Genomic DNA, 19,027 nt, shown 5'->3' with positions numbered 1-19,027 from the left:
TCGGGAGTCCTGCCCTCCCCCGGCCCCGGGGACCATCCCACGCTCCACACACCAGCACGTCCACACGTCGCCCAGGGAGAAACAAAACTCCTCCTGTGACCAAAAAACTTCTGGGGACAAAGCCACACACTCACCTGAGTTTTTCGCGCAGACCTTACAAAGAGCGCAAAGGCGGTCTCTCAGGAGCCCCTCAACCTCGGCTCGGGCCCCCTCCGTCTACGGTGGCCGACGAGGACCTGAGGCTTTTGGAAAAGAGGGGCTCGGGCTTCCGGCGTTTGGCGGCAATATGTCCGCGCCCCTCCCGCGGCGCCGCCGTGGGGGCCGCCATGTTGGGGCACGTGACCGCCGTACGGCCGGCGGGGCAGCGATTCTCTCCCCTCCCGGCTCGTCTGCACGTGGGCAAAGTGAGTGTTTTAGAGATTCGCGCTTCCCAGGGAAAACACGGGGCGAGGTAAATAGCGTTCAGTGGGCTGGGCGAAGCCGTCAGATGGCCTCAGTCTTTATTTTACAATTTGAATTTTTAAAAAAAAAAAATTTTTAAAGTTTCAAAACGGTCAGGAGTTCAGGTGTCACTGTAGCAGCAGAGAAAGAAATCCTGCAGAGAAACGGCACGCACCCGACGCTCGGACACCCACGGGAAGATCCTGGTGGAAAATTTATTGCAGGAAGTGCTTTGTTTTTGTTTTTGTTTTTGAATCCTCACCGGGGGATACGCCAATTGATTTTTACGGGGGGGAGGGGAGGGGCCGCGCCCCCGGCGAGCGCGCCGAGCCCCGGAGCCCACGGGCCCCTGTACGCGGGACGCTGCTCCACCCACTGAGCTGCAGCGGCCGGGGCGGGAAGTGCTTTTTGGGAAAAGAGAAAGATTTAGAAACGGACGCGGCGAGCCTGGCCCTCAGGGCGCCTTGAAACTGTTATTAGGATGGGAGGGCGCCCCAGGGAAAGACCACTGCAAGTGAGGCCGGGAGGGGTCTGGGGCCCGTGAGAGAGGCACAGCCAGACTGGAAATCCAAAAATGTTAAAAGTCTGTTGCTTTTTGACCAACGTCCCAAGATAAGCCAATGTGGTAAGTCTTTTCAACAAAAGACGCTGGGATAATTGTATATCTATTTGCAGAAAAATAAAGTGAGACCGCCAAGTCTAAGCATAAACAAAAATTAACTTAAGGTAAATTAACTTAAAATAGATCAGAGACCTAAGTATAAGGGGTGAAAGTATAAAACTGAGAGAAGCCTACGGGAGATAATCTTCCTGAACCTGAGTTAGCCGAAGAGTTATGAAAGAAGACAGTAAAGGATGAGCCATAAAAGAAAAAATAATAAATTGGACTTGATTAAAATTTAAAACATTTTTACTTCAAAGCACAACGCTTAAGTGAAGAGTGGAGCCGGGGATTGAGACAAAATATTTCCACATCATACATCTGACAAAGGACTTGTATTCAAAATATATAAAGAATTCACAAAACTTAATAATAAAGCAACTATCCAATTAGTTTATGTATGAGTTCATGAAATTTTCCAAAAACTAAATTCTGGTAATTACAGCAAAACTCTAAACTTACTGTCAATAAGTTGTAAAATTACTATGTAAATGTTATATATACGTTATGGCCCTAAAGCTGTTAAAATGAATTGCCATTATGTAGTACAAAATGTACAGGGTATGATTTTTTTTTTTTTTAAAGACACCAAATACAATTGCAAAATTATAAACAACCTAGGATTAAAAGTAAGTGTAGATGTATGGGACATACAAGAAAAAAGGTACCAACAAACCATGGAATAAGAAAGTAATAATTTGGACAATGAGAGGATCATAATATAAATTGAACATGGTATTTCAAGTATACCCCACTTCCCCTGCAAGAGCTGTGTTCCCACTGAGAAGTTAGAGGAACCACAGTCTAGACAAGACCACCCTCACTTCTGACACCAACAGCAAGGAGTTCCCTAAAGCCACCCCAACTTCTCTAATTCTCTAGGACTCACAGAGCTCACTGGGAGCTGCTCTGCTCACTATTACAGGGAAGCGATACAGACAATCAGCCAAGGAAACAGCTACACGGCGCAGAGTCCAGGAAAAGCGCCAAATGTGAAACTTCTGGTTGTCCCTTCCCACTGAAGTCAAGGAGGTGTCAAGGAGGGGCACTCACCCAATGCTTGGTGCCCAGAGTTTTTACTGCAACTCCATCACTTACTTTCTCGATGATGTCCTCTAGTCTCCTCTGTTCCCAGGTTGCCCTGTCACCCTAGCTAACCCCTCCCCAGCTGCAATACCCCATTGTCCCCACTCCCCCAGTTTGCTGTTACCCTTCTTCAGGTGGAAGCCCTGTGTGGCCCTGCCTGTCCCCATTCTGTCTCATGGAGCTGTATGTAATAAAGAGTCTTGTCTTTCATCTCTCTGAGTGTCACTGTATTATGCTCCGCCACCAAAAGAATCTTTTCGTCTTCTCAAATACATACACCTCATCCTGCCATGTCCCCTAACACAGTGGACATGACCTCTCCTGCGCCTTTCACCCGCCCCTGCCCCGTGCTCACCTGTGCCCTCTCACCCTCCCCAGTATCTCAGGTTCCTGTGACCTCTGCATCCCTCCTTCCACACGCCCATGTGGACTCCACCCTTCCTTTCCTTGCACCGTCCCCTGTGCCCTTAAGCCCAGCTGTGCACTTTAAACACTCTGGATACACTACCCCGGGGCACATTTCAGCCCTCTGCACTCCCCACCACCCCAGCCCCCCACTGTCTCAGCACCCCCATGTTACTCTTACAGGTCCTGGTTTCTATGGATTTGTTGTTTAGACTTCCTGTCACCGCCAAAGAGTATTTTCCTAGAAAATTTCCACATCATTTCCAAATTAATTTACATTTGGTTGTACGAGTCCAGTAGTCCTGAAAGTAAATTTCTGATGTCATGTGTTTGCTTTTACTCTGGACTCATTAGAAATCCTTTTCCCTTAGTTTGTCTGATACTAAATATCTTGAATGTTTAAGTAATTGTGCAGTTTAGGGTTTTGAGGATTAAGAATAAATTTGGGGATGGAAGGAAAGCTGAGGGAATCTAGTCAATACTGTAATGAATACACATGGTGTCAGGTGGGTACTAAACTTATCATATGAATCACTTCCTAAGTAGCATAAATGCCTGACCACTATGCTGTACACCTGAAACTAATACAATATCAAATCAGCTGTAATGAATAATCACAGGTTTTTAAATTAAATTAAATTTTTAAAAAGAATGAGTTTCATTTTGGTAGAATTCCTCAACAAAGCAGGGAATCCAGTGAAATGCAGGTGACTCGGCCCCCAGTCCCCCTGAATCACCTCAGCACTTCCTGCTGGTTTCATGTGAGACCCTGCCTGCCATCAGGGATTACGGAAAAGTAAGCGTCCCTCCCCATCAAGTCAACAGCCTATTTGAAGATACAAGCAAGGAACTTGTAATTATTTTTGATAAGCAACTGGGGAAAAAGGTCTTCAGTAATGTTCTCAGCGCCCCAGCCTGCACTGTCATTGCCCCGACCGGTGAAATGATAATTGCAGGTCTGACGGGAGGTGAGGTCACAGAATCACAGCCCATATCCCGGTCTGGCCGCCTCCCTCCCACACGAGCACCGGCTGCCGCGACCTCACTGAGCCCAGCATCCTCTCAACAGGCCACAGGCGGGTGAGTGTCTGCTTCAGCCTGACAGGCAGAGGAGGGAGGAAGGAGGTGAACGCAGTTTCAGGCCTGGAGAGGGCTGTGGGGCAGGGACTGAGCCGGAGGCCAACAGGTGGGGGAGGGATAACTCCTCGGGTGTGAGCTGCGCTTGTAAAGGCAGCGAGCATCCTACCCCTGCACCACACCTGACGGCTCCCAGTACGATTGCCTGAAACCCTCCCTGGGGACCAGTATTCATAACAGTCAGTACCAGTGACCACAGATTTTGTCGATTTGGGCGCATAAAGGCTGCAATTATGAAATCAGCCTGCTGTTCACAGTAGCGTACCTGAGCCCGAGGTCGCATTCTCCGCAGTTAGAGCTGTGCTGCTGAGCCCTCATGCTGATGATAAAGGGCGAGATCTATCAGCATGACCTCACGTGGTGCAGAAGAAGATAACAGTGTATTTCTGGAATAAAGAGTGTTTTTGTGCAATCTAATTCTGGGTTTAGAATGTAGTGAGAACATCACTGTGTCGATACTGAAAACACCTGTGCTCCAATGAGTACGGCAAGACTGCTTTCCCTCTCCAAGTTAGGGACGTAGCATTTAAGGGGGGAAACTCTGTAATTAAGGGTTCCACTAACAGTTGTGAAGGCCAAATGAACGCTGTGTTATGTTCTCTGGTTTAGTGATATTCTAACATCAATCCCAAGGTAAACTCGAAGATTATGGGTTCCAGAAAGCAATTGTAAATGCCAAGTATATGCTGTTATTTTCTCTGCTTTAATATCCCACTGAGGAATATCTGACTCCTTCTACTATTAACCGACTCCTTCTGCTATTGATGAGCACGTGGGTGGTTTCTGGTGTGGAACTGTTATGAGTAGTGCAGGTATGTGAATTTTGTATGTTGGTTTTTGGTGACACGTACAAATTAATGTTGGGTATATACTTAGAAATAAGCTTTTTGGATGCAGGTTTATATCTGTTCACTTCAAGTAGTTTCTATCAAAAATGTTCCCCAAGTGTTTGTACCAATTATAATACCCACCAGCACTGCATGAGATTCCTGGTTTATCGACATCATTGCCAAAACTTCATGTTTAATGTCTTTTTTTCTCTTTCTTTTTTTTAATGTCATTTTTATTTTACCTTTCTGATTTCTGCATGATAGTACCAGGTAAGGGTTTTGACTTTTCCTGATTATTAAGAATCCTGAACATTTTCCTATAACTACTGTGAATTGAAGAACCTCTTTTTGAATTTACTGTCAAAATACTTGGTCCATTTCCTTTCATTCTTTTGTGTCTCTGAATTCTTTCCGTTGGAAGCAAGTCATGTGTGAGTGTGTAAAAGAGATATGGGGGTGAAAGAAGGTTTCTTTTAGGAGACTTAGGTCATGACTTCAAAATAATGTTTCACTTGATCTATATGGTCAATGTAGTTTGGGTGAATTATGAAATATTTTCTTATTCTAAGGCCACAGAAATATTTTTTCTTATATTTAAATCAGTAACCCATTCAGAATTTATTTATTCTAGGGTGCAGATAGTGACTGAGGTTGTGTCCTATTTCAAGTGTGAGCAAAAAATTTCAGTTTTCTGAAAATGTCGTATTAAGCACTGTTTCCATTCACTGTCACTTGTCATTGCTTCCCTCAGGCTCACAACACTTCGTCTTTAGCGCTGACTTTTCAGTGAAATATACTGGTAATTCGCTCTCTCTTGCCACTTAAGGTCTGTGGCTATTGTACAGAAGCAGACAACCAAAGTTACTCTTGATGTCCAAAATTTCCAATGAGTCTATTTGTTCACAGAAATGACTGTTGTCCTGTAAAGGAAAACGTGCTGAATGACAACAGCCTCCAGGGATTTGGCAATAGGAATAATCTTGCTGTCACAGACTATAATTGGAATCCTGGGAAATTTCTCTCTTCTTTATGATTATCTCTTTCATTTCCACACCGAGTCCAGGTTGAGAGCCACAAATTTAATTTTCAAGCACCTGACTGTAGCCAACTCCTTGCTCATCCTATCTAAAGGAGTACCCGAGACAATGGCAGCTTTTGGGTTAAAACATTTCATCAATGATTTTGGATGCAAATCTCTTTTCTATGTTCAGAGAGTGGGCAGGGGCATGTCCATTAGCATCATCTGCCTCTTGAGTGTCTTCCAGACCATCATGATTAGTCCCATGAACTCCTGTTGGAAGGATGTTAAAGTAAAAGCTCCCAAGTACATCGGATGCATCATTTCCATCTGCTGGATCATTTACATGATGGTAAATTTTATTATGTTGACATATGTGGCTGGGCAATGGAGTAGCAAAAACATCACAAAGAAATGGGATTTGGGATACTGTTCTGCTCCTGGTCAAGACACAATCACAGAGGTGCTGATGACAGTAATATTAGTATTCCCTGAAGTTTCACTTTCTGTGCTCATGCTCTGGGCCACTGGCTCCACGGTTCTCATCTTGTACCGGCACAAGCAGAGGGTCCAACACATTCACAAGAATAATGTCTCCCCCAGATTCTCTGCTGAGTCCAGAGCCATAAACAGCATCCTTGTCCAGATAAGCACCTTTGTGTCCTTTTTTACCCTCTCTTCCATCTTTAACATTTTAACTTCTTTTTTAACTAATTGTAGTTGGTGGTTGGTGAACATTTCTGCCCTACTTTTGATGTGTTTTCCAGCTGTCAGCCCCTTTCTGCTCATGAACCATGACTCCACTGACTTCAGATTCTGCTTTGTGTGGATAAAGAATAGAAAATCCCCTAATGTTACCAGAAATAAGTATATTCTATGTTTTTTCACAATATTTGGTTATTTATTCACTCATCCGCCTCAAAAACTCAACACAGAATCTTAAGGAGAAGCTCCATGTCTTCCTAATATAGTCCGTAATGGGTACTGAGGTTTCTTCAATGGCTGAATGTAAAAACTAAATGTGCATAGAAGAGGTGAACAGAGCAGGTTAGCCTCATCCTGATATATAGGGTCCTGTTGATAGTATTCTTAATTGAATGTTGCTTGAGGTAAATCAAATGGACTTGGTCCCAGCCCTTTGTCAGATTACTGTATGAAGAAATTGTGTATTCATGGGGAAATTGTGTCAGGAGCTGATAAGGTCAAGAAGTGTGTTGAATATTGTTTGAAGACAATTTTCCGTGGGTTTCTAATGTATGTGCATGCCTTATGGACAGAGGTGTTTAAGACTGTTTCCTGAGATGTTTGTGTAAAAAGAACCTCAGAAGATAGGGACAGTGTCACCTTCTGGAACAGTAGACAGGCTTATTTGCTGTACATAAAAATAAAAATAATATCTTCAAAATGTGGAGCAGGTTTGTTAGCAATTCATTTAAAAAAAAAAAAAAAAGTTTTCCTTTACACAAGCTTTCTCATGAGCAATGCAAACCCACTGCCTGTGAACATTCACCTGACCCTTTCTGCACTCCGGCGACTGGAACTGGGGTTGGGGGCGGGGGGGGGGGGGCAGGGGAAACTTGCAATCAGGATGTTCATCCTCCCTGCTGTGCAGTGAGTAATAAAGTCCCTCGGTTTTGCCCTGGCAGGTGCTAATCTATTGGCTGAGCATTGTCCTACACACCAAAAGGCTGAAGGTTCAATTCCCTGTCAGGGCACTTGCCTGGGTTGCTGGCTCCACCCCCCGTAGGGGGCATGGAAATTTGTTACCCAGTAACAGAAAACAAATACATTGATTGATACAGAAAAATTTAAATAACAAAACTAATAAGAAACAGCTAAATCAGTGCATGGAGAGAAATTTATATGCACTATATTTCAGATACATTAGTTCACTTAATTTCACAACATCCCTTGGAAAGCCTTGTTCAAGGCACACAGCTAAGGGGGAAAGCACTATAAAAATGAAAGATTTGCTCATGCCACTCTCTCTTCAGCCAAAGTTATTTGAAAATGATAAGACTGCTCAGCTAGAAAATGTAAAGGAATCACTTTCAGTAATACCAAGAGCAATGCAATTGCTCTATTAGATTACAAAGTTTAGAAGCCAGGAATTTTTAAAAAGGCACCACTTATAATTGCTTAGAAGTATACCTAGGAATAAGTGTAACCAGAAATGTCTGAGATATACAGAAAAAGAGACACAACAAATCCTGTAGGTGGGTGGGAAACCTGGATAAACAGAGAATCACAATGGGCTGCAAAAATCTATAAATAAATATAAGTCAAGCCTATTCAAATTAATGTACACATTGAAGGTGACTCTAGTGATCTTTTCACTAGTTCATCTGCCTGATGAGACACTATTGCAGACATAAGAAAATCTGTAATCATTTTATGCTATAAAAATATGTTTAGCCCTATCCAGTTTTGCTCAGTGGTTAGAGCATCAACCCTCCGACTGAAGGGTCTCTGGTTCAATTCCCAGGCAGGGCACATACCCAGGTTGCGTTTAATTCCGGTCGGGGCAAGTACAGGAGGCAGCCCATCGATGTTTCTCCCTCTCTCTCTCCCTTCCCCTCTGTCTAAAAAACCTTTTTTTAATCTTTTTTAAAAAATTGAAAAAGGGCACACACCCAGTGTTCACTGATCAGAGCTTAGGGTAATAAAGATCATTACTTGTGTGTACAATGAACATGAAAGGAAATATCCAAGACAATTGTGGAGGAAACCTGGAGGCAGGGAACAAGACATCTTTTATGACACACACTAGGTCATACCTCACTACTTTGTCAGAAAGATAACTAGAGTATTTACATAGTTACAAAAGAGGTCATAGAAGACTAAAAAGGTTTTAATGAATTCCTCGAGGAAGAAATGCACTGGATTTGGAAAAGTTGGATGAAGGTATCATGTAGTCAGTCAACATCTGAGTCTCAACCTCCCTGCTGTCCAGGGTCCCTGGGTCTACAAAGCTCCAGCCTCATGCGTCTGTCTCTACGGAGATACACTGGCCTCCCCCAAGAAACAGAAAACAAAAACCTATTTCCAAGTTAAGTCTTAAATCTGAACCAGGGGCTCCCGTTCATTAACGCCCGCAGCCCCCGGCTTCCGATATCTGGGCCCCCAGTAAACTGCGAGACTGTCAAGGCCTCCGCGTTCACTGACACACCCGCCGCCCCAGTGCTCAACCACCGAGCCCCACAGCATCACACACTGGGCCCCAAACCCTGGCAGTCGAACCCTGGGCCATTAACGTCTCCATAGGCTTAACATTGCCCGCCAAGGGGAAGGTCACTAAACCAAGAACTCGCGGCCGCCCCCCCCCCAACACTCCCCGTGAGCGAAACAAAAGTCCCCCAAACGGCCCCCCTCTCGCCTCACAGGCCCCCCCAGTCCGCAGACGCCGCCCCACCTGATGCTGAGCGTCTCAAGACCCCAAGCAGCTACCAAACGCCCCACTCACGGCCAACTCAGCCAACCCGCCGGGCCAAGGCCAGCCTGGCTCCGGCTGTTGCTGGGGACGCTTCTGGAAATTCCAGTTCCGGTCCCGGCGGTGGGCGGGGCTCTGTGACGCAGGTGGCCACGCCCACTGCCGGAGCCAGGCCCACGCAGTCAAGATGGCGCCCGTGGCTCACCAGCAGCGGCGGCAAGAAGAAATTGGAGTCACCATTTGGACCCTCGCAGTCTCTCTGTGGATCAAGAACGCTGTCCTGAATGAGTGTGCAGAGGCCGACGTGGAGCGTTCTGTATTCTACTTAGGCTTTTGGGCCAAACGGGAAGATGGCAGCGCGGGTGCACCGCTACTGGGCCGCAGGACGGGCGCGGCCATCTTCCTGGGGCGGAAAGCGCCGGGGAGCTAACGCCCTGAGGAGCCTTTGGACACAAGACGAAGTTGGTGGAGGCCCGATGTTAGAAGCGGCGGTCAGACTGGGGACACAACACTGGTGGGCTTTGAGTCCTTTTCTGTTCCATTCTAAGAATCATTTTCCTTTTCTGCTTTCCTTATAATTAGTTGATAAACCTCTCTCATCCCACGTGAAGGGTTTTGGGTTGACAGTTCTGTTGTTTAGAACTACTGCCCATCGGTGATAAAATACCCTGAGCCCGGGGGCCTGGCTCAGTGGCTGAGCTTCGACCTGTGACCCAGGCGATCCCGGCTGGATCTAGAAGTAATTTCTCTCCTGGTCTCAGTTTAGCTCGTTTGAAGATAACGTAAGGACCTCAATGCTCGCTCCCGGAAAGCATGGGGCTCTGTGTGGCCAACGCTGCATGGGCGGCGCATGGGAAAGACCCAGGTACGAGAGGGAGTGTTTGACAAAAACTCAACATAAAAGAACAAACTGCCTCGATCTGAACCTGTTCTTTCATAAATCCCTCTGCATAATATAAACTATAAGAGTTTATGGTAGACACACCAGTTTTCAATGAACCCTTTACCTTGGCCTAGGGAAACTAAACTGATATATACATGCCCATATCCCATCAATGGAGTATTAGCTCCTTTCTGTTGTTTTATTCATAGTAACATTCCAGATACAATTTCTTAAATTGACTTTGAGAGGAAGAGAGAAAGGATGTGAGAGGGCAACATCAATGTGCTTCCTGCACGCCCCCTTCCGGGGACCAAGCCCGCAACCTGGGCATAGCTGTGACAGGAATTGAACCAGTAACCCACCTCAGTGCCCCCACCCCTGGCACAAATTATTTTTAAGAAAATTCACTTATTGGCTCCACTTCTACCATTCACTTGACACCACAGACCAACTGGTGTATGTGTTTGGGTTAACATCAGGTCATGCCTCTCTATCAATGCATATATTTAATACGGTGAGAATATCACGACTTCTCTGTCTCAGCATTTATAGTTTCTCTCAGTATATAATTTTCAACAATAATCTGAGCTAGGAATTTTTAAAATTTATTTATTGATTGATTTGAGAGAGAAGGAAGAAATATCAATTCGTTTTTCCACTTGTTTATGCATTTATTGGTTGCTTCTTCTATGTGCCCTGACTGGGGATTCAACCCACAACCCTGGTGTATTAGGATGATACTCTAACCAACTGAACTACCTGGTCAGAGCTGAGCTACACAGGTTTTGATCAAACATTTGCACATAGAATATCTCTTGACTTTTTTCCTATTGGTTTCCTGTGACATAAAATAAGACATAATTGATCACTGAAGGTGAGACCACACTAACTGCATTCATAAGGTTTCTGTCCTGGGCAAATCCTCCCGAGGGCACACATCTGGCCATAGGCTGACCCATTACAACTACATTCCTGTTTGCTAAGAGCCCACTGATGTTTAATGTTGCCTGAGGGACCAGAGAAGGCACCTGCATAGCCACCGTATTAGCAAAGTTTTTCTCCTGCAGGACCACACTGGTCTGGGATGAGCTGGGATTCTCCGCAAGAGGATGTAACACCTTGACTGAGTGAATTTTCTGATGTTCATTGAGGACTGACTTTGCTCTGAAGGCCTTCCCACATTCATTACAACCATATGGTCTTTCCCCTGTATGAATTCTCTGATGTACAACGAGCTGTGGCTTCCCAATAAAGGCTTTCCCACAGTCACTGCATTCAAAAGGTTTTTCTCCTGTGTGAATTCTTTCATGTTTAATGAGACCAGTCTTCTGGGAACAGGATTTTCCACATTCACTGCACACAAAGGGTGTCCTTCCTGTGTGAAATCTCTGATGTGTAGTGAGAGATGTCTTTTGGCTGAAGCCTTTTCCACATTCTTTGCATATATAAGGTTTCTCGCCTGTATGAGTCCGTAAATGTACCATGAGATTGCCCTTCTGGATAAAGCGTTTCCCACAGTCACTGCATGCAAAGGGTTTCTCCCCTGTATGTATTTTGTAATGTATATTGAGCCGTGACTTCTTAAGAAAGGCTTTGCCACACTCTGTGCATTCATGAGGTTTCTCTCCCGTATGCGATCTCCGGTGTTCATTCAGTGTGACCTTTCTGGAGAAGGCTTTCCCACACAGACTACAACGATGAGGCTTCTCTCCTGTATGAAGATTCTGGTGATCACTAAGCAAACACTTCTTCATGAAGGCTTTCCCACATTCACTGCATACATGTCGTTTCCTTATTTTTTGAGGTTTTTGATGCTTAATGAGTTGGGACTTAGTGTTGATGAATTTTTGGCTTTCCAGGAATTTAGTTTCAGTCTGAAATTGTTTACTCTTAACATGAAAGGAAGATTGCCCATCTCCAGGAAGTTCACCCGGCTTTTTGACTTCATAGTCTCTACTCTGGCTAAGTAAAGATAAATCTGATTTCATACTTTCTTCAAGTGAGTCAAGCATATCATGACTTTGCCGTAACGGAAAATGAGTTTTACTCCAATGAACACAATTTTCAAATACGTTATTTTTGTGCCATTGTTCTAGCCTATTCTCCATGCTTTCATCTCGTACATGCTCCCACATATGGCCATCAAGTTTCCAGATATCTAGGAAAGAAAACGAATTCTTACATCATCTTGATTTGGAAGAAAGGTAATGAAAAATACACCTTGATGTGTGGTGTCTTTTTTGCTGATGATCCTATGATGTGAGTATAACTATGGTCTGGTTTAGGCTGGAACTGAGAATGTATATAATAAAAATAAATCTAGTTAAAAAACAACATGAACACCAGACTCCTTTAAAGAAGAGAGCTCTGTGGGTAGGGAACTGAGGTGATGGCTGGATGGCCAGGAGGGCAGATGCACAGGGGGTGAAGGAGAACCTAAGTTTACAGGGGTCTTCTGGAAGGAACAATAATTCTAGGTCTTTGCAGTGACTGGAAGCTCAGGAGAGTTGCCATCTAGATGAGTAAATTCTACAAAATAGAGTCTGTGATAGATCACATTGGGGAGACTGTACTAGGAGAGTTTCGTGCAGGGAACAAAAGCAGCTTAGTGGATTAGCATGAAGAAACTTTGAAGGGTTGGTGGACCAGATGAGAAAATGGAAACTGGAACCTTTGAAGAATCTCAAGTGAAGGACAGGCAAAGCTAAGAAAAAATAAAGCAAAAGTGCAGTGAACCAGTTTTCTTTGGGGGTAAAGCATCCAAGATGGGGTGGATGTTAGGAAGGAAATCAACATCACCAAGGGCAGAAGGGAGCAGTGGTCAGAAGACAGCACAGTTTTCTCTTTGGAGGGACGCCTTGGACGGTGGAGTCTCAGCAAAAGAGGTGAAAGAATAAGAATAATAAAGGAAATATTTAAGAAATCTAGCCCTAACTGGTTTGGCTCAGTGGTTAGAGCATCAGGCCACTGACTGAAGCGTACCGGGTTTGATTCTGGCCAAAGGCACCTACCTCTGTTTCAGGCTCGATCCCCAGCCCTGGTCGGGGAATGTGCAGGAAACAAAAAATCGATGTCTCTCTCCCCCCCCCCCCCCTCTGAAAAGCAATGGAAAAAATATCCTCTGGTGAGCATTAAAAAATAAAAAAAGTTTATGCCCTTGCCAGTTTTGCTCAGTGGTTAGAACATCAGCCCGCTGACTGAAGGGTCCCAGGTTCAATTCTGGCCAAGGGCACGTACCTCAGTTGCAGGCTCCATCCCCAGCCCCAGTTGGGGAGTATGGGAGGCAATCAATTGATGTGTCTCTCTCATATCCATGTTTCTCTCTCTCGCTCTTTCTCTCTGAAAAAGCAATGGAAAAAATATCCTTCGGTGAGAATTTAAAAAAAAAAAATCTAAAAAACAGAACCAAACCAAAAAAATCAAGGTACAGATACAACAAAGAGGAATCAGACCCCAGAAGAGATAAAGGGATCTATTTTTCTCTCCACTCCTACAAAGAGAAAGAGTTCTCTTACTGGGAGAGACATGCATGGAGGCGCTGCTCATTCACCTCTATCCTCAGACCCTTTCACCTCTGAGCCTCTTCTCTAAACGACCAGACTGTCATTTCTACAGCTGCCTCTCACCTGAACCGCTTCGACAATGGATTTCACCCGCCGTGGTCCATGGTGCTTCTCTGTGATCCAATCTGGAGAGTGTGTCTGGTTTGCTAGCTTCATAACCTGTTCACGGGGAATGATGGGAGACTTAGACACACTGAATAGGACCTGGGGTCTGTGATGACCACATGATGTTATATCTGAAGACAAACAATTTTCACACTTACAAAGTAAAGGGTTTTCTCTCAGGAAAAGAGAGAATATACCTGTCTAGGACCAGAGAGGGAACTAAGATTCCTCTACCACTTCAGAAAACCACAGACAGGCCAGAGCTTTCAGAAGCTGAGAATGGAAAGGCCACTGGCTGGGGACAATCTGAGTGACACAGGGGAGCTGTCCTCACCCACTGACACCAGGTGGCTGTAGTTCTCCAACATCACGTCCCTGTACAGATCCTTCTGATCGGGATCCAGGAGCTGCCACTCCTCCCAGGTGAAGTCCACAGCCACATCATGAAATGTCAGGGGTCCCAGTAACAACTCCATGCTTTTTAATGGTGTGATGTCCTTTAGATGATATGGAAGAAATGTTAGTCTTTCTGCTCATTTTCACTCTATAGGTTGTACCTATACAGTGAGTAGGGTTTTAGGTTAATATAAAGTTGAATAATCAAATGTCTAGTAAAATGCAGGGTGGGGGGAAATTCGGTTTACCATTGTTCCTATGGAAAATAGCACAATAATTAATAAACAATACAAGAGTCAACTCTTTTCATATACTCACAACTGTAAACCTACTTTTGCACCACCTTGCATTTTGTAATTGAGCATTCAATCATCCAATTAGGATTTTCTATGCTGTGAACAAGTTAAATGTTCTTGTGAACCTAAAAACACCAAATTTGTATATTTGAGAGACAAAAGATATGTGTGTGTATACACACACACACACACATATACTGTTCAGATTAAGAAAGGTTTTCCACAGGCCTCTAGAAATCCATTAATGAAGACAGAGAAGGCAAAGCCAAAGTCACCTGAGCCTGGAGCATTTTCTTCTGTTCCCTGAGAAGAGGTGACAACATGGAGGCTCTGTCTTGTGTGCTCTGGGTCAGCTCTAAATTTCTGTTATGAAATCTCTCTTCAGTCTGGTGTGTCCCTGGAAATGCTGATACTCAACTGTGCAGCTTCTCCTACTTCACATGATTCTATTGCTCCTGAGGAGTGAGAGCCTGTGGGTTGAAAAAATTCAGTGAGTAGTAGGTTTCCTCTGGGACCCCATGCTCCAGGGCTCCTGATGGCAAGGCCCACAGCATCACTGGTCTCCCTTTATTTGGTCTCCTGCAAGTATTTATTTTTTTATCCTCACCTGAGTGAGGATATTTTTTCCATTGAATTTAGAGAGATTGGAAGGGGAGTGGAAGAAGAGAGAGAGAAACATCGATGTGACAGACACATCTGATTGGTTTGCTCCCACAGCGCCTGGACCAGGGGCAGGAACCGGACCTGTCAACCAGGTACCTGCCCTTGACCAGGAATCAAACCTGCCACTCTCCAGTGCTCAGGCCCATGCTCTAACCATGGAGCCACACAGGCCGGGCCGGGAAGCATTTATTCTTCGGGGCCAATAAAGCCTTAGGTTCTAAATGTGGCGGTGCTCTTCCTGTATTCTCTGGAGTGAAAGTGACACGCTGCGAAAGAAGATGAGGGAAATGACACTGTAGGGGAGAATAATTTTTCCTCCTTCTCTTCTAGGTTCTTTGGCTGGTCTAATAATTAAATTCATGCAACAAAGATTAACAGGAGAGAAACAATCAGAAGGGTTAATAACATGCATACCTCCTGAGTACTGGCCCACCGGCAAATGCCATCACCTGAAAAACCACCTTCATCTGGAGTCAAAAGATATTGGGGGTGGAGAGTCATGGGAGGTTACCAAGAAAAGCACAGTAGCCCGGCCCCTCGAGGCTCAGCAACTGAGCATCCATCTAGGATCCAGGAGATTTCGGTTCAATTCCTGATCAAGGCACATACGGGGGTTGGGAGCTCGATTCCCACTCCTGGGCGTGCAGGAGGCAGCCAATCAATGACTCATCATCGATGTTTCTCTCTCTCTCCCTCTCCTTGAAATCAATAAGGGGGTGGGTGTGTGTGTGTGTGTGTGTGTGTGTGTGTGTATATATATATATATATATATATATATATATATATATATATAGAGCACAGTAAACAAGCTTAAGGCTGTTATGCAGACCTAAGTCCTGCTTCCTCCACCGACAGTTCAGGCCGGTTTGGTTTAGTGAGAGAGCCACCCTTATAGATGACAAATTGCCCTTACAAATGTAAATGTCCTTCACAAGGGGTGACTTCTATTAGGTTTTCTGAGCTGCTCCCAGGGCTGCGGCTCCTTCGAATCAACCAGCCTACAAAAGCCGATATCCCAAAGCAGCCTATTTCAGGGTGGCAAACTGCTCCCCTTCCTATTCCCGGAACTGCGCATTTAAAAGAGAAAATCCTCTCCCAGAAACTAAGATTTTCACCTATACAGGTGGTTAGAGCTACACAACGTCTCTCAGCTCATTTCATCATAATTCAGTCACTGGCGATGGGCCCCGGAACCACCACGCGTGACCGACAGACCCGGACTTCCTCGTATCTCTACAGACTACGAGGCTGTGCACAGACCGCCCCCTCTCCCTGGGGCGCCCAGACCACAGACAGACCCGTCTGCTCCCCGAGCACCTCAAGTCCCGAGGCCACCTCCGCCCCGGCGCTCCTGCCTCCCCCGCCGCCCCGGGGACAGTTCCGTGCTCCACACACCACCCCGTCCACACGTCGCCCTGTGAGAAACAAAACTTCTCCTGTGACGAAAAAACTTCCGGGGACAAAACCACACACTCACCTGAGCTGCCCCCACACCCACCAGGAGAGCGCAAACGTGGTATTTCCGCGAACAGCTTAAACTTCTGCACGGGTATTGCTCCCTCTAGGGTGGCCGAGGAGGACAGGCGGCTGAAGAAACTCCCGACGACGATTTCCGGTATTTGGCGGCAATATGTCCGCGCCCATCGGGCGGTAGCGCCGTGGGGGCCGCCATGTTGGGACATATAAGTGCCGTACAGAAGGCAGAGCGGGGCTCGCGGCCTATAGCCAGGGATGGCGGGAAGTTGAGGAGCTGCTGAAGATGGCTCCTTTTCTGGCACGTCCACCCTTGCGGAAAATGGATAAATTTTCAGGGCTTCGCGGTGCAAACACGTTGGGACCTAAGTTGCTTTCAGAACACTGGGCAGAGAAGTACTATGGCCGCAGGGCACATTCTCCACATTATACATGCACGCACGCACGCACGCACGCACGTTTCCAAGCGAACAGGCGCACCTGGAAGGGACAAAGTAATACAGGTGCTGAAAGGACACCCACCTATAGCTCTAGCCGGAAAGCAGTTAGTCAGAGGCATTTTTTGAGAAGATTTCTAGAAACTGGTAGTGTGAGGCTGGCCAACTAGGAGGGCTCGTCTGCGAGGAGCTCAGTAGTCACTGGGGATGGGGACTCGGGGAAATGCCACTAAAGTGAAGCCAGTAGAAGTGTGGAATCAGTGTTAAGGGCACAACCTGAATCCATCCCATTACAAGGAATACTGTAAGGGTGGTGATGAGGGTATAACCCAGGATTTAGGGCAAAGAATGTCAAAATGAGGGGTGCATCTGGCTGCTGTTAAAAATCAAACAGCCCGGCCTGCGTGGCTGGTATCCAGATCCTGGTTTCATTCCCAGGCAGGGCACACGCCCCGGTTTCTGGCTCACCCCCAGTAGGGGGCGTGCAGGAGGCAGCTGATCAATGACTGGCATCCTTGATGTTTCTCTCTCTCACTCCCTCTTCCTTCCTCTATCTCTGAAACCAATGGAAATATATTTAAAAAAAGAAAAAAGAAAAAGGTGCTTTGTAACTTTTGGAAGTGAGTATAGTAAAAAGAAAATATTTGAGGTTTATTTTATTTGGCTATTTTTTGACTGTCAGCACCAAATTCAACAATGAAGCACACACAACTCTTGAAAAATATTTTTATATTCTTATGCAAATTGCTGATCCCTCAGTACATCGAAATTGTCCTCTAATTTATGAACTTTTCTCTTGCAGCCACAGGTAAACCCAAATGGGAGTAAATTCTTTGGCCCACTATAGTTTGCATTTTGTATACTTTTAGTTCTAGGGAGTTTTCATTTATGTGGCTGTTTTCACCTTCCTTTACTATTTACTTCCCAGTACTGTACATGCTGGCACCTTGGAGAGAATGGAAAAAAAGAAATCCCTCCTGGAATTTCACATTCCTTAATATCCTCACTCAATCGGCAGGCCCAAGATGTATGGTTAGCTTTTTAGTCAAGCCATTATGTTCTTCCTGACCCATTTCCTACCCTGTGTAGTGCTGGTGGGTGCCTTGCCAAGTGTGATGCAGTGAAGAAAATGGACATAGACCGAACCAGAGATGTCTAGACGCTGACAAAGGAGGGCTAAGTACTGTTAATGCCATCAATGACCTAGAAAGAGGTGAGGGAGGAAGCATGGTTTCTTGATGGGTTTTACGGCCAGTATGTAAATTAAAATTGTGGTTTTTAATTTGAATATTTCTATTGGAGGCTTTGATTTGGAAGTAAGTTATTTTTGCATGTCTGTGAACTATAGATAAATTAAAATGGGAAATATACCATGATATTTTTAAAAATCCCTAAAATTTATATATTTATATTTAGGCTTTTGAAAGGAAAAAAAAACTGTTTTAGAAATCATTGTTTCTGTTCTGAAACACGCTTGTGAGACCATAATCTCATTTTACATAGATATTAAAACATTTTAACAGTGAAAAAAATATAAAATGTAAAGAGTAAAAAATTTACCAAGGAATTTTCCATCTAGTTGGAGAGATAATATACAAACATTAAAAAAATACTTTACTGAGGTGCTTAAAGTCCATTAAGAGGAGTCCTTGCCCTCCCTCCAAATAATAAGCCCCTTGAACAGGAAATTACCATAACCCCTTGAAACAATTATTCCATGTTTGCTATGAAGTATTCATTTTCCCCCCAAATTCATTCATTGGAGCCTAACCCCAAATGTGATAGTATTTAGAGGTGAGACATTCCAGAGGTGCTTAGACCTAATGAATTAGACCCCAGCCCAGGATTGGAGTTTCTGGTTTAGGGGGTGTAAGATGTGACCGGGGAATTGGTATTCGTTTCTGTCAGACAATCATTGGAAACAGCCCTGTGCTGGACTTACCTGGTGATAATTTTGAGTAATATACATGCCTAATCACTATGTTGTACACCTGAAACTAATATAATGCTATACATCAACTGTAATTGGAGCCCTCATGAATGGGATTGCTGCCCTTATAAAGGACATCCTAGAGAGCTCCTTTGACCCTTCCTCCATGTGAGGACATGAAAAGTAACTGTCTTCTATGAGCCAGGAAGCAACCATTCAACAGGCACCAATGTGCTGGTGCCTTGACCTGGGACTTCAAAGCTTCCAGAACTG

At 44.9% G+C, this 19,027-nt stretch overlaps 2 protein-coding genes across 2 annotated transcripts; one reads left to right on the top strand and one right to left on the bottom strand.

The window, feature by feature from the left end:
• Positions 1-5,501: 5,501 nt before the first annotated feature.
• Positions 5,502-6,521, top strand: LOC148091103 (vomeronasal type-1 receptor 4-like). Its single transcript, XM_087827459.1, has one exon. It carries the CDS (start codon positions 5,502-5,504, stop codon positions 6,519-6,521), a length of 1,020 nt encoding a protein of 339 aa, XP_087683585.1.
• A 3,959-nt stretch (positions 6,522-10,480) lies between these two features.
• LOC107540428 (zinc finger protein 350-like) lies at positions 10,481-16,510 on the bottom strand. Its single transcript, XM_087826882.1, has 5 exons — positions 16,392-16,510; positions 14,527-14,721; positions 13,894-14,056; positions 13,518-13,613; positions 10,481-12,049 (listed from the first exon to the last, which is right to left on the bottom strand). The coding sequence occupies exons 2-5, from the start codon at positions 14,572-14,574 to the stop codon at positions 10,719-10,721; spliced, it is 1,638 nt and encodes a 545-aa protein (XP_087683008.1). The 5' UTR covers positions 14,575-14,721; positions 16,392-16,510; the 3' UTR covers positions 10,481-10,718.
• Between the last annotated feature and the right edge of the window lie 2,517 nt (positions 16,511-19,027).

The sequence above is a fragment of the Miniopterus natalensis genome, chromosome 18, assembly GCF_054644295.1.
Source record: "Miniopterus natalensis isolate mMinNat1 chromosome 18, mMinNat1.hap1, whole genome shotgun sequence".
Lineage (NCBI taxonomy): Eukaryota > Metazoa > Chordata > Mammalia > Chiroptera > Miniopteridae > Miniopterus > Miniopterus natalensis.
The sequence above is the reverse complement of the archived record's forward strand: the minus strand, read 5'-3'. Positions and strand labels throughout refer to the sequence as shown.

Excerpts from the sequence above, each read along its gene's own strand:
- LOC148091103 (XM_087827459.1), top strand. The coding sequence starts at position 5,502 with ATGACAACAGCCTCCAGGGATTTGGCAATAGGAATAATCTTGCTGTCA.
- LOC107540428 (XM_087826882.1), bottom strand. The coding sequence starts at position 14,574 with ATGTTGTCACCTCTTCTCAGGGAACAGAAGAAAATGCTCCAGGCTCAG. Across the intron at positions 13,614-13,893 it reads CAGCCACCTGGTGTCAGTGG|GTTATGAAGCTAGCAAACCA; the intron begins GTGAGGACAGCT and ends CCCCGTGAACAG. Across the intron at positions 12,050-13,517 it reads CCATTGTCGAAGCGGTTCAG|ATATCTGGAAACTTGATGGC; the intron begins GTGAGAGGCAGC and ends TTTCTTTCCTAG.